The sequence below is a fragment of the Cololabis saira genome, chromosome 5, assembly GCF_033807715.1.
Source record: "Cololabis saira isolate AMF1-May2022 chromosome 5, fColSai1.1, whole genome shotgun sequence".
Taxonomy (NCBI): Eukaryota; Metazoa; Chordata; class Actinopteri; order Beloniformes; family Belonidae; genus Cololabis; species Cololabis saira.
Window position 1 is genome coordinate 47,564,999 of NC_084591.1, and position 14,785 is coordinate 47,579,783.

Sequence of the window (14,785 nt, forward strand, 5' to 3'; positions counted from 1 at the left end):
AAATTCCTTCTCCAAAATATTATTTTTATTTTTCTCCTGCCTGGCCCTAATACTCTTCCGTACTTTTTGTTCGGTAGTTTACGACCAAATATTGGTATCTGTAGATTCACTTAAAAAAATAGAACAGTCTGTATTTTTCCCCCCTTTTGTACAACTTCCCTTAGCAATCCTATCTGCACTCATATTTCTACAGTGCTTTATTAAACGGTGCAAACGGACCTGTGGTGTTTGGAGATTGAAGGATAGGAGCACTGTCCCCGACAGGTGAGCGTGTAGAGTCTCCGGGTCCCCACCAGCTCAAAGTTGAAGGCCTGCTCAAACGTTCCTGGTGATTCTGAGTAGAACCAGATCTTCAGAACCAGCTCACCGCCGGCCGGTACGACCCAGCGGAACGTGCTCAGCCTGCACACAAATACATGTGACATTTGGTAAAACAACCCAAGGAAAAGAAAAGAAAACTACTGACGCGAGTTTAGAGTGTGTGAGCTTCCTTGCCTTTGTTTGAGTTTCAGCTCCAAGTCAGAAAGAGTCACTGAAGGTGTCAAAGACCTCTTGTTCTTCTGAAGTTTTCTTCTTTTATCATGTGCCCTGCCACGATGTTTAGAAGCCGTAGACTCCTTATCCTCTTCCAAATCTTCCTGTTTGTCCTCCTCTCCCTGCCCAGAAGGATCCAGGAAGGTGAAGCTCGTCTGCTGAATGTCAGCTTGGTCTCTGTGCTCGGGGAAAGGAACGACAGAGAACGTGACGGGAGGAGGGATCGCTGGGCCCAACACCTAGGAGAGGAAAATAAGGGAACACATTGGAAAAGGAAAGGATGATCAACTTATTAAAAAAAAAACATGGAAAATATACATGTATAATCTTCACTACGGAAGAGTATCAGGGCTTATTAAAAATAATTATTTAGAGGAGGAAGATTTTTTTTTTATTATGGACTTTGAGAAAAAAGTTGAAATGTTGAGAAAAAAGTTGAAATGTCGAGGAAAAAATCGAAATATTGAGAAAAAAGTCGAAATGTCGAGAAAAAAAGATTAATGTTGAAGTACAATTTCGAGAATAAAGTCGAAATGTATTTCAACTTTATTCACGAAATTTTGACTTTATTAACGAAATTTCGACTTTATTCTTGAAATTGTATTTTTTTTTGGATTTGATTTGATTTATTTTATTTTTGTACATGTAAAAAAAAACAATGCTTCATGAGAAGTTTAAGAAAACAAAACAACAAAACAAAGAATTTCATCCTTTAAATCTTGCTATCTTGATTTACATGTGCCAAAAAACAACATCAACATTAATCTCGACATTTCGACTTTTTTCTCGTCATTTCGACGTTTTTCTCGAAGTGCACAATAAAAATATTTTTTCTCCTGCATGGCCCTAATAGGCTACCGTACTTCACAAATAATGAAAGAAAGAAAAAAGCCAAACATGAGCCATACATCGTCCGCTGGAGGTAAGGTTCCTTCCGTGACCATCTCCGGGACACTCAGACTGTCTGTCTTCGTCACATCCAGGACGATGTGAGGGATGACGTCCAGGGGAGACGCCGGGTGTCCTGTCCCCAGGTCTGTCCTCAGGTCTGTCCCCAGGTCTGTCCCCAGGTCTGTCTGACCAGCCAGTGGAGACGATGTCTTGCTCCTCCCGTCCTTCTTGGGAGCAAGGAGGTGTGTACATGGAGTCGTTATTAATAAAAATCAGCTGTACTTTCTTGTTCATATAAAGAACACAAACCCAAGTCAGAAAATAAGTTGGGACATCATCGCAAATGCAATTTTTTGTGGCAATTTCTCTCAAATACAATCTGGAATAGAGGGAATGCTCATGACGTCATAGATGCAACTTCACAGCGGGTTTCACCCAATGAGTGACAGAAAGACTGAGTGTCAGAAAGACTGAGTGTCAGAAAGACTGAGTGTCAGAAAGACTGAGTGTCAGAAAGACTGAGTGTCAGAAAGACTGAGTGTCAGAAAGACTGAGTGTCAGAAAGACTGAGTGGCAGAAAGACTGAGTGTCAGAAAGACTGAGTGTCAGAAAGACTGAGTGTCAGAAAGACTGAGTGTCAGAAAGACTGAGTGTCAGAAAGACTGAGTGGCAGAAAGACTGAGTGTCAGAAAGACTGAGTGTCAGAAAGACTGAGTGGCAGAAAGACTGAGTGTCAGAAAGACTGAGTGTCAGAAAGACTGAGTGTCAGAAAGACTGAGTGGCAGAAAGACTGAGTGGCAGAAAGACTGAGTGGCAGAAAGACTGAGTGGCAGCGTAAACTTTCAGTTTGAGCAAATGGAAAACGTCTAAAATGGGAAAGAGCTGTTGTGCGATCGACTGTACTCATAGATTTAGCAAGAAATCTGAGTTATCGTTTTACAGACTGACAAATGCCATAAATTCATAAATCACCTTGTTTTGGTACCATATCATCCCAACTTTTTCTGATTTGAGTTTTAACATAAAACAGCTTGCGTTGGCCGCTTACTCATCTTATTCTTTATGACAATGGTACAATGAATATAACACTAAAAATGATGACAAAAATAAACGATTGACCTGTAATTAAGCAAGTATCTTAGCTGTTTACAATGTCAGCTTGAGCATCATTCCCTCATCGTTCCCTCATCCTGGTGAAATGTGCCTGTTTGTTTGAATGTTTGTAAAAAGAGAGCAGTTACCAGTTTTTTTCTCGTCGCTCCTGAGACGCTAAGTAATCTTGCAGGGTTTTCTCTGCTGGGTAAAGGGCTGGACAGCGAGCCTTGGCCCCGGTCCCAGTGCTCCAGGACATGGATCACCTCCACCTGGCTCTCCTCATATCTGCTGAACTGAGACTGCAGCTCGTCCACAACACACTGGAAAAGAGACAAAAGTGACTGAGAGAAACATCTACGTCGTTCATGTGTAATTAGAATTCACGATCCACTCCTGTGGTTTTGCTTATGGAAAAAAATGCCCCAAAAAACTTCCACTGGCTGCTGTTATTGTGGAAAAGCACAGGACTTTGTTCTGAGGTGATTAACGTAACCGAAACCATCTTGAAACCTCTTCCAATTACATTTGTCTTTATCCCAAACATGGGCTTTGAGTATTGGCTGATACTGAATACTGATCCAATAACATTTATGTTTAACTAAAGTTATATTCTAAATTAAAGCAGCACAATGTAACTTTCAGCTTTTGTTGAGTTTGGCGGCTCCTTTGGACAAAAGCGGTAGTGCTTTATCAGAAAGAACTACATTTCCCATGAGCACCAGCGCGTACTGCCGGAAAACTCCTGTCCCCGTCGCTGCATTTGTTTTGATAGTGAATGAAATAAGACGGGACGGACTTTCAAAACTACTTTTCTGTTTTCAGTGGTCGTTTGCAGGATGGATAGTGCAGAGGTAATGTATCTATTTTTGGCTAAACAATATAATATGACGGAGTTGAAAATCACTGAGTTCAACTTGGTTTTATTAAGTTGTTTCAGTGAGATAATGCTCCTACAAACTCATACGCTCTGCACCTTTTTCCTGTCACGTTTTTTAGAGGGACTTCGTCATAAATTAGTAGTCCAACAAACTTACTGACAAAATAAAGAAATACTTTATAACCTGGGAATAACTGAATGCCCATTCCTTATATTCTGCAGATCAGCCCTGCACAATTTTACAGTTCTCAGGAAAAATGCTAGAACCCAAGACGAATCCCCTGTATGTGAAAACATTCTAATTTTGATTCTTATTGAACATAGAACTCTACATTTACATTTGTATCATAACAATTCTGTCTCGGACATTTAGCTTGTTACTCTCACGCTTTCTTTTTTCTCCTCCTCCGATAAAACTTTTATTTTCTTCTGATTTTCCGCTGCTTGGGCCATGACACCAGCTTCTGCTGAGCTCTGCGCTCCACGCCCCGCCCAGCTTTGGTCTCCACTACGAATGGGGAAGGAGGGGGAAGTGACGTATGCCGTAAAGCAGTCAAAGCCGTAAAAATGTGTAGTTTTTTAGTGTGGCAGGGTTCCTACCATGCTCCTCAAAGTTACATAGTGCCAGTGAAGGAGATACAGACCCCTCAGACCATGACAGAGGTTCATTAAACCTGTTGGAAGTTGATGTTCCATCACAATGATGATGATGAAATATTAGATTAAGCTGGAAAAGTTACATAGTGCTGCTTTAACTAAAGTTATTTTCTACACTGCAAAAAACTCAAAATCTTAACCAGAATATTTGTCTTATTTCTAGTTGAAATTTGTCATTTTTAGTCAAACAAATCTCATTACACTTAAAACAAGTGTCATTACCAGAGAAATAACCTTTTATATGACAATTTTCACCTGTTTCAAGTAGATTTTCACTTAAAATAAGTAGAAAAATCTGCCAGTGGAACAAGATTTTGTTGCTTGTAATGAGAAGATAAATCTTGTTCCACTGGCAGATTCTTGTAACATATCAGGGGAGCTTTTGTTTTGCAGCTTTGCTTTTAGATCAGCACAGTTTAAGGACCTGACTGGCAGGACTGGATCCTCCCGGTGGGATTTGATGATCCACATCCCTATGATGGTCCCAGGAGTGGTTTTGTGTGTTTTATATGAATGTTTCCATGTGTTTTTACTGACAACAGATTTAGTTTACAGAAGAGTGCTATGAAGAGATTCATATACAGACCTGCTTTCCCTTCAAGCTTTTTTTCCTCGGCCCTTTCTTCTCTTTTGGCATCTGCTCAAGTTCCCTAATACACAGAGACACATAAGCTTTTAAATATAAACAGGTGAATATATATTGCTAATATTTGATATGTCTCTGCTTATGACATAAATGATCATTACAGCGTATGTGAATCATTTGTAAGAGTGCAGACCCAAAGGGAGCTGTCTTTTGTTTTATGTCCTGTCAATTAGCATTCAAAAGGATTTCGTAAACCTTTAATTGAAAGCTTTTACTTCCACAGAGTTCCTGTGCTTTTGGGAGGCATGACTCCTAAAAGCTTGAAATACCTGCAAAAGAACATGTGCAGTCTGTGGCAGGACGTCCGAACACTCATCAACTATAGAAGTGGCGCCTACAGTACGGAGGCTAAGGACACAGATCTGCCTGACTGTCTTAACAGGTTTTACACCAGATTTGACTAAATAAACACAGAGTTTCCCTCTAGACTTCCCACCGACCCAGGGGACCCCGCGAGTGGGAACCCAGAACTGAACCACAGATTTGTTGACTGGTGCCAGAGGAACCGCCTCCAGAGTAAAGCTGGGAAAACCAAGGAGCTGCTATCCTCAACATAGACTAAGGGCCAGTCTCAATCCCCCCCTAGTCCTACTTTTCAGTCCTACTCCTAAATGTTGCGCGTTCCTGTGAGGGTAGTGGTGTCCCAATTCCTCTTTGCATGTAGGGCTAGTGGACATAACGAGGGCTAGTGGACATAACGAGGGCTAGTGGACATAACGAGGGCTAGTGTGTATGAATCTAACCCTTCACAGCGAGGGATTTCAGATGCTGACTCACCGACCGAGGGCTAGAGATAATTTCCCAGAATGCTTTACGTCATCATTTGCAGACTGAATCAAACAAAAAAATGTGGCGGACATTTCTCATTTTTTTCTGAATAAAATCAATATTTTGAGTTAGTTTCTGCGTAAAAATGCGTTTTGATTACATTTCTAGCGAGAAATATATATTTTACTTTCATAATATTCACTCAGTGAATGTACATAATCACGCACTTGCTCGTTGTTGCGTTGTATCTTCAGATCTCGCCAGAATAAAGGCTGATTTATGGTTCCGCGTTACACCAACGCAGAGCCTACGGCGTAGGTTATGCCGTAGGCTCTGCGTTGATTTAACGTGGAACCATAAATCAGGCTTAATGTGAAGCTGCAACGTTTTCAACCTGATCTCACAAAAATCCGTGAAATGCCCAGGACCGCTAACGTTCCCGAACGTAAACCCTGCAGTGACGTAGCAAGTGGTCCCAATCCCTAGAGAAGATTACAAAGCCCTACCCCTTGTGGCTTCATTTTTAGGGCTAGTAGTAGTGAGTGAGGGCTAGTGGTAGGGAGTAGGGTGAACATTGGGATTGGCCCAAAACCAAAGAACTCCTAATGGACTGTAGGAGGAAAGTCCCCCGTCTGCAGCCGTTAACATCAGGAAGTCTGAGGTGGAGACAGTGGTCAGCTACAGGTTCCTTGGTCTTCGCTTAGCGGCAAATCTGAGCTGGTCTGCACACACCACTGCCACGGGGAAAAGGTCCCAGCAGCAGCTGAACAGAGGTGGACAGAGTACTCGACCCCAGTACTTGAGTAAGAGTACAAATACTACTGGTCAAAATTTACTCCGTTACAAGTAAAAGTAGCTCAGTCAAAATATTACTTGAGTAAGAGTAGAAAAGTACTTGCTTTTAAAGGTACTTAAGTATCCAAAAGTAAATGCTTTTAAATTTACTTTAAGTAAAGTAAGAGTAAGAGTAAGAGTACATTTCTTATTTTCCACATCAGTAAATTACTATATTTTTTCTAAATTAATTTAAGGATCTTTTAACTCTTGTTTCTGAGAATTAACTCTTTGAAACCAGCTGCACTGATGTGCTGCTTTTAGAACCACAATGTTATATAAAACCTGCAGAAACACCAAAAACAAATCAAATGAATGGGATCATAAGAGGACAGCAGATGATGCAGAGTTTATTAACAATCATGAACTGAAACCAAATGAACCTGCACCATCCAACTAAGTCTGGATCCCCCTCAAAGACCACTGCTTTACAAGAAACTACATCTCTGCTTTCAATAACTCAATGTTGAAGTCACTTAACTTTACAGGAAGGACATGTACCAGTACAATATAGCAATATAGAGCATAACAAACTGTCTCCCCATGTCTGTCTTGGCTGTCTCCGAAAGACCTGAAAGTAACGAGTACTTTTCAGCCTTCCTAGAAATTTACTCGAGTAAAAGTAAAAATATTTGTCTTGGAAATTTATTCAAGTAAGAGTAATAAGTACCAAAGAAATCTAATACTCAAGTAAAGTACAAATCCTCTGGATATGTACTTAAGTACAGTACTCAAGTAAATTTACTCCGTTACTGTCCACCACTGCAGCTGAACTTCATCAGACAGCACAGGAAGGCCGGCCTGTTTTTTTGTTAACTTTGTGAAGGTTAAAGTTTGGCAAATCTGATGCAAAACTAAAAACTCACAGAAAAGAGGAATAAAGTAACAAAGTCAGTACCGGAGTTTCTGCATCGTGATCGTCTCCAACGATCCCGGATTAATATCCTCCTCCTCATCCTGAGGCAAAGCATCATATTCACTCACTCTCTCACTCTGGATTTCCTCTGAAGGACAGACACAGATTACACACATTATATGGATAGCATTCATCATTTTCACAGAATTTCTTGGTAATACGATTCATGGTTGTGAACTGGTGTATATTTTACCTTTGGCTTCTCCCACGCCTCGTTCCCGAGCCTTCAGTGCAGAGTAGGAGTCAGATACGTTGAGCACATAGATGTGTTTGCGGTTACCGACGGCCTTCAGAACAACTTGCAGCGTGCTTGATGCAAACTCAGTGTACGCCGAGTGTAAACCATCGATCACTACTCCACACTGACAGTCACTCAACTGTTATCACGAGAATGTCGGGACCAACCGCAGTGAAAGAGAAGGAGCAAAGAGACAACACATGTGAAACCCGGACTCTGTTCAGAGTCAGACAAACAACCAAACCAATATGAGACACTGGTCACGGTTACATGATGTTTTTTAATTCGCAATTCATTATTCAGAATTAAACTATTTTCCTTCCAGTTTACATGGAAATAGTAATTCCAAATTGAGGTTTACATGGAAAACACGTTTGATTGGCTTTATCCAATGCCTCTACAGGTCTGGGGGTTGGGAAGGTTCTGATTGGATAGGGGGGGGACCGGAAGTTAAACTACCGGAAGAAAAACAAACTTAGCCGCTACAACTTTGAAAAAAAGCTCATAATTTTGATGATTCCTGTTTCCATCTGTTCTTTTAATGATTTCTATTTATTAAATAAATGGTCTCTGCTCTTGACCAGCGTTTACTGTGTGCTGCATCTTGAAACTTTGTTTGGAAAACCAGCCCAGCAGGAATATAAGATCATGGAGACAGACGGGCGAGGGAACGAGCAGAAAGAAAGACCGGAATTAATTTAAAGAGGAATGAGTGTTTACATGATTTGGAATTATTCTATTCAGATTAAGGCTACGTTTACACGTAGCCGGGTATTTACAAAAACGGATATTTTCCCCTCTACGTTTTCAAAAAAATCCTCGTTTACACGGACCCGCATGAAAACGATGTTAACGTCATGCCAGCCAATCAGAATCCTGGATAAAACATCAACAAATGACACGTGTAACTTCCAGTTAAGGCTGATTTATGGTGCCGCGTTACACCAACGCAGAGCCTACGGCGTAGAGTACGCGGCGACACGCACGTACGATGCGCATCGCCGCGTTCCCTGCGCCGTTGATTTACGCGGAACCATAATTCAGGCTTCATGCTGCTGGCTGACGCGCTCACAGGCTTGAATGAGCAGGAGAGGCTGGACGGGGGGGGAGTTACTTTTAAGTGTGACTTACTTTTGAATATAAAACAGGTAAAATACAAGAAAATATTGACGGTGGCCAAACTAATTGTAAACACAGGTCGCACACATGACGCTGGTGAGTTTCTGTGGCATAATGTGACGTTCTGAAGCTTAAATCTCCGTTTTCCTCCGTTTAGACGCAAACGTGAAAACGGAGTTTTTGAAAATCTCCACTTTGGCCGGAGTTTTCAGAAATGATCGTTTTTGGGGGCTTTGAGCTGCGTTTACGTGTAAACGAACGGCCAAAACGCATGAAAACGCCTCCGTTTTTGCCCCGTGTAAACGGGGCCTTAAAATCGGAATAAACCAGCCACTTACTTCGGAATTAAGTTTAATTCGGAATGGCCATTTTTATTGGGAATAAGGTGTTTACGTGGTCATTTTTATTCATTTTAAATTGTATTTAATTTTAATTCTGAATTTAAAAGGAATTAAACTTCCCATGTAAACACAGCTAATGCGTTTTCAGCTGATTAATATGTTGTAACTTTGTGTACCTTCAGTCTTTTTGTCAGGATATCAATGAGTAGTTGTTCAGGAACGGGACTGCTGACTTTGGAACCATCTCCTTCCTGGAACCAAATCACACAAAATGCATCTGTTTGATTGAATTAAGTAATTAAATTATATTTACAAGGGCAAACAACATTTCAGACAATTGTTAAAGGTACATTAAAGGGGAAGAAAAATGTTTGAGCAGGAATGAAAGAATCAAATAATTAGTGATTAGGTACTATGTGATACTAAAACGCAGCAGATTAAAACAAACACTCTACCAGACTGAGGTCATTGTGTGCACGTTCACCCTCCGGATGAGCCGGGGTTTTATTTCCACTGTCGTTTTTTTCTTCTTCGTGCTTTGCAAGAGCATCCAAAGTATTAAGTGAAACTGAGTCTGAATGAGGATCTGAGGCGTCGAGAGCTGCTGTACATCCTGAATCTTCAGTGGCTTGATCTGAAAATAGAGAATGATGTGTGAACCCTGTGAACATGGTCAGTGCTGTCGTTGGTCTAGATCAGGGGTCGGCAACCCAAAACGTTGAAAGAGCCGTATTGGACCAAAAACACAAAAAACAAATATGTCTGGAGCCGCAAAAAATGAAAAGTCTTGTATCAGCCTTAGAATGAAGGCAACACATGCTGCATGTTTCTATTTTAGTTAGAACTGGGGGAAGATTTTTTTTTCATTATGCACTTCGAGAAAAAAATCAATGTCGAGAAAAATGTCAAAATGTTGAGATTAAAAAGGAAAGGAAAAAGGAAGAAAAAAGAAGAAAAAAAGGAAAAAAGAAAAAAGAAAAAAAACAAGAAAAAAAAGGAAAAAAATCTAAAAAAGAAAAACATTTAAAAAAGAAAAAGAGAAAAAAAGAAGAAAAAAAAGAGAAAAAAAGAAGAAAAAGAAGAAAAAAAAGAAAACAAAATGTCTTGTATAAGCCTTAGAATGAAGGCAACACATGCTGCATGTATTTATATTAGTTATAACTGGGGGAAGATTTATTTTTTCATTATGCACTTTGAGAAAAAAGTCGAAATGTCAAGAAAAAAGTCGAAATGTCGAGAAAAAAGTCGAAATGTCGAGATTAATGTTGAAGTACAATCTTGAGAAAAAAGTCGAAATTTCGAGAAAAAAGTCGAAGTGTTGAGAAAAAAGTCGAAATGTCGAGAAAAAAGTTGAAATGTCGAGATTAAAAAGCAAAGGAAAAAGAAGAAAAAAAGGAAAAAGAAGAAAAAAAAGAAAAAAAAAGGTCAAACATTTTTGAAAAAGCTCCAGGAGCCACTAGGGCGGCGCTAAAGAACCGCGGGTTGCCGAACCCTGGTCTGTCCTATTATGGTGTTTGGAGGGAAACTTAACTTGAAATAGGGGTTTACCAACTGAATTACATCTTCTGGGGCAACTGAACATATTACACTGTGTCCTAACTGCATGTGACGCGAGCGAGCGTCAGCGACAAAAACAATTCCATTGCTTTATTTTCTATTGGACTGTCCAAACTGGCGCAGTGCGACGTGGCGCGCCGTTTTGAGCTGGACTTTTGTCGGACGCCCGGTTTCTATTTTCTTCCTGTTGCTCGCGTTAAAAGCCGGTTGAAAGCGCCGTAGGAAACAGTCATTCAATACAAGAACCTCAATATAGTGGCAGCTGCTGGAGGGAGATCGCCAGGGGGCTGGAAGGTTCTGATAAGATAATAAGATAATATATAATAATAAGATAATAATAATAGGATAATATTTCTTTCTGCCACTTTATTGAGGTTTTTGTAGTGAAATGAGGAGGAATCATAGATAACTTCTCATTTCAACTAACTGGATCAGCCATTCCTCATCCATGACTGATTCCTACAGCGCTTTAACCGGCTTTCAACGCGAGCGGCAGGAAGAGAATAGAAGAACATTTAAATATCACAATATCAAGCTTGTTTTCTGTTTAGAAACTACAAACGTAGGAAGTACTCACCCATCTTTTACTTGTCTCTTTACTCTTTTAGGAGTTATTTTAGGAGTTTCTTTCAGGAGCGCATCGGCGGGTAGTGCGTTGAATAAAGGCTGATTTATGGTTCCGCGTAAAATCGATGGCGTAGTCTACGGCGTAGGGTACACGGCGACGCGCACCGTTCGGTGCATGCGCCGCGTAGCCTACGCCGTAGGGTCTGCGTTGGTGTAACGCGGAACCATAAATCAGCCTTTTAAAAAGCGAGTTTCAGCTGTCAATCAAAATAATGGGGCCCCATAACGTGTTCAGTGTTTCAGGACAGAGAGCGTCCAATATCACGCAGTGCGACGCGATAGTCGGACGCTCGCGTGCAGTTATGACAGGCTGTTACTGCTCAATGCAATGACGCTCCTCCAACTCTAACACATGATCGGTTCTGGTAATGACTCTGATTAAAATGGTGTTACAATGTGACGGGAAGAGAGCCGTACCAGTTTCCACAGCTGTTCTCTGAGCATACTCTGCAGTAGAAGTGAGATCAACGTGTCTTTCTGACGAGCTAAAAGGTGAAGTGGTGCCTTTTTGAAGCGTATCTGCGAGCACGGCGTCAACACTCAGGCACGCTGCGCTGTAGTAACACGCCAGAGCAGCTGCTGCACCGCTGGTATCTGCAATACATAGAGGACCAAGTGAACAGTTTCAGACTAATCTTTTTTTTTCATAGCTTCTTTTTCCATCTTCTTTCTACATTTTCCACAAAACAAATGTGCTTTTTACCTGACCGAGGAGCTCCATATACAATAATAGCAATGCCTCCGCTGTTGCGAAATGGCAGTTCTGCAGGTGGAGAACCAAAGCCCATGTGGTGGGACATTCCTCTGAAAAAAGGGCTCATTTCTAACTGATCTAGTCTTCCCTCTCTGGTCAACTCTGAAACGATTGAACAAAATAGTTTTAGAAGAAGAATTAGTTATTTTTTTCTTTTACAAGTAAGAAACTGAAAGTGAGGCAGTATTTTTCTGAACTTTAACAGTGTTTAGTCCCCACACCGGTCACGTCCCTTAAACAGTTGTATTACGCATTTCATCAGGCTTCCCACTCTTGGTTTTAATCTCTGTGTTGTTTTGTTTCCATTTCATATCTTCCACCAGTGTCTCGTGAGTCTCGGCCTCATCTTCATCCAATTCATTCAACTCTGGCGCACACAAGTTGGGAAACACATTGTGATGGAATATAAAACAGATGCCCATCATTGGGCATCATAATATTCATTCTCATTCATTCATTCATATTCATATCATTCTCAAACCATGTCCTAACTGCATGCGACGCGAGCGAGCGTCAGCGTCAAAAACAATTCCATTGCTTTATTTTTTTATTGCACTGTCTATACTGGTTTGCGCGTGACGCGGCGCGATGCGTTTTGAGCTGGACTTTTGTCGCACGCCCTGCTTCTATTTTCTTCCTGTCGCTCGTGTTGAAAGCCGGTTGAAAGTTGCAAAAAAAAGTGTAAAGCGCTGTATGAAACAGTCATTTCAATACAAGAACCTCAATAAAGTGTCAGCTGCTGGAGGGAGATCGCCAGGGAGCTGGAAGGTTCTGATAAGATAATAAGATATAATAAGAATCTTATCTTAATCTTATTAGGGCTTAATTTGTGCCGGATCCTGCCGGATTTCTCGTGTCCTCTGCTTTTTCCCACATCCCAGTAATGATCTGACATGCTGACATGTTTGCTGCATTAACACCACGAACACGCCGGTCACTCCAGCTGTTCGCTGTTTGATTGCGTCACCGTTCGGTTTTTTCCCCACTTATTCCACCGAATAATAAGCTTGTTTTCTGTTTAGAAAGTACAAACGTAGGGAGATCACAAGTAATCACCCATCTTTTATTTGTCCCTTTACTCTTTTAGGAGTTATTTTAGAAGTTTCTTTCAGGAGCGCACGGGCGGGTGAATAAAGGCTGATTTATGGTTCCGCGTAAAATCGACGGCGTAGCCTACGGCGTAGGGTACGCGGCGACGCGCACCGTTCGGTGACTGCGCCGCGATTGGTGTAACGCGGAACCATAAATCAGCCTTTTAAAAGGCGAGTCTCAGCTGTCAATCAAAAGAACGTGGTAGAACGTGGGGCCGATAACGCGTTCAGTGTGGACAGAGCGCGTCCGATGCCACGCAGTGTGATGCGACAGTCGGACGCTCGCATGCAGTTAGGACAGACTGTTATGCTGATGACGCACAATTATATGTATCTGTTACTGGCGATCATTTGACCCCAGTCAATGACCTCATTCAATGCATTGCAGATATCAAGTATTGGATGGCAACAAACCTTTTACAGCTGAATGAGGATAAAACAGAGATTCTTTTAGTTGGTCCGAGTTTTCTGAGGCAACATATTCTCCCTTTGTTAACTCCTCCGTCAGTGAAACCTGGTGAGCTTGTCAAAAACCTGGGTGTTATGTTAGATGCTGATCTTAACTTCCAGAAACACATAGCTAATGTCTCCAGGACTGCCTTCTATCATCTCAGAAATATATCTAAAGTAAGATGCTTTCTGTCACAATCAGACTCTGAAAAGCTGGTTCATGCTTTTATCTCCAGTAGATTAGATTATTGCAATGCACTTTTTGCAGGACTAACAAAGCAAGTGTTACATAAACTCCGGTTTATTCAAAATGCTGCAGCCAGAATTCTAACCAAAACCAAGAGGTATGAACACATCACTCCTGTTTTATCCTCTCTGCACTGGCTCCCTGTTAAACAAAGAGGAGATTTTAAAGTACTTCTTATTGTCTTTAAATCTATGAATGCCTTAGCTCCCTCCTACATGGCTGACATGCTGAATACATACTGGACAGATCCCGTAGTACAGGGGTCGGCAACCCAAAATGTTGAAAGAGCCATATTGGACCAAAAACACAAAAAACAAATATGTCTGGAGCCGCAAAAAATGAAAAGTCTTGTATCAGCCTTAGAATAAAGACAACACATGCTGCATGTTTCTATATTAGTTAGAACTTTTTTTTTCATTATGCACTTTGAGAAAAAAGTCGAAATGTCGAGATAAAAGTCAGAATGTCGAGATTAATGTTGAAGTACAATCTTGAGAAAAAAGTTGAAATGTTGAGAAAAAAGTCAAAATGTTGAGAACAAAGGCAAAATGTTGAGATTAAAAAGGAAAGGAAAAAGGAAGAAAAAAGAAAGATAAAAAAGAAAAAAAAACAAGAAAAAAAAGAGAAAAAAAGGGAAAAAAAATAAAAAAAGAAGAAAAAAAGGAAAAAAAGAAAAAAAAGAAAAAGAGAAAAAAAACATTTATGAAAAAGCTCCAGGAGCCACTGACTAGAGCGTCACTAAAGAGCCGCATGCGGCTCTAGAGCCGCGGGTTGCCGACCCCTGCCTTAGACTCAAATAAGAGTCTTCTCATCATCCCTAGAATTCACACTAGATCTGCTCATGGTGCTTCAGTCACTACTAAACTCTCTGGAACTCCTCTCCGCAGGAACTAAGGTCTGCTCCAACAGCCCTTTCAAAAGCAGACTAAAAACGTACCTTTTTGCACAGGTGTTTCACTAAACTCTACATGATTGGCTGAGTGACAGCACTTTTGTTTTAATGGGATTATTGTTGTTATTGTTGTTTTTTATTTTTCTCTTGACATCCTTTTGTCTGTTTCTGTTAATGTAACCCTGTAATTTTGTTTGTTTGGTTGTTTAAGTATTTGGGCACATTGAGTCCATGCTCGTCGTGTGAAATGT

General features: G+C 40.8%; 1 protein-coding gene across 1 annotated transcript in view; it reads right to left on the reverse strand.

Annotated features, from left to right (window-relative positions):
* Window positions 1-14,785, reverse strand: part of hydin (HYDIN axonemal central pair apparatus protein) — a 175,648-nt gene that overhangs the window by 62,261 nt on the left and 98,602 nt on the right. The window contains exons 37-48 of the mRNA XM_061722806.1: window positions 12,105-12,221; window positions 11,797-11,956; window positions 11,518-11,687; window positions 9,372-9,550; window positions 9,093-9,167; window positions 7,412-7,595; window positions 7,201-7,306; window positions 4,641-4,704; window positions 2,667-2,840; window positions 1,443-1,652; window positions 496-773; window positions 220-402 (exon numbers count right to left, since the gene is read on the reverse strand). Coding sequence (XP_061578790.1) covers window positions 220-402; window positions 496-773; window positions 1,443-1,652; window positions 2,667-2,840; window positions 4,641-4,704; window positions 7,201-7,306; window positions 7,412-7,595; window positions 9,093-9,167; window positions 9,372-9,550; window positions 11,518-11,687; window positions 11,797-11,956; window positions 12,105-12,221 — 1,900 coding nt within the window. The remainder of the gene's footprint in view (window positions 1-219; window positions 403-495; window positions 774-1,442; window positions 1,653-2,666; window positions 2,841-4,640; window positions 4,705-7,200; window positions 7,307-7,411; window positions 7,596-9,092; window positions 9,168-9,371; window positions 9,551-11,517; window positions 11,688-11,796; window positions 11,957-12,104; window positions 12,222-14,785) is intronic.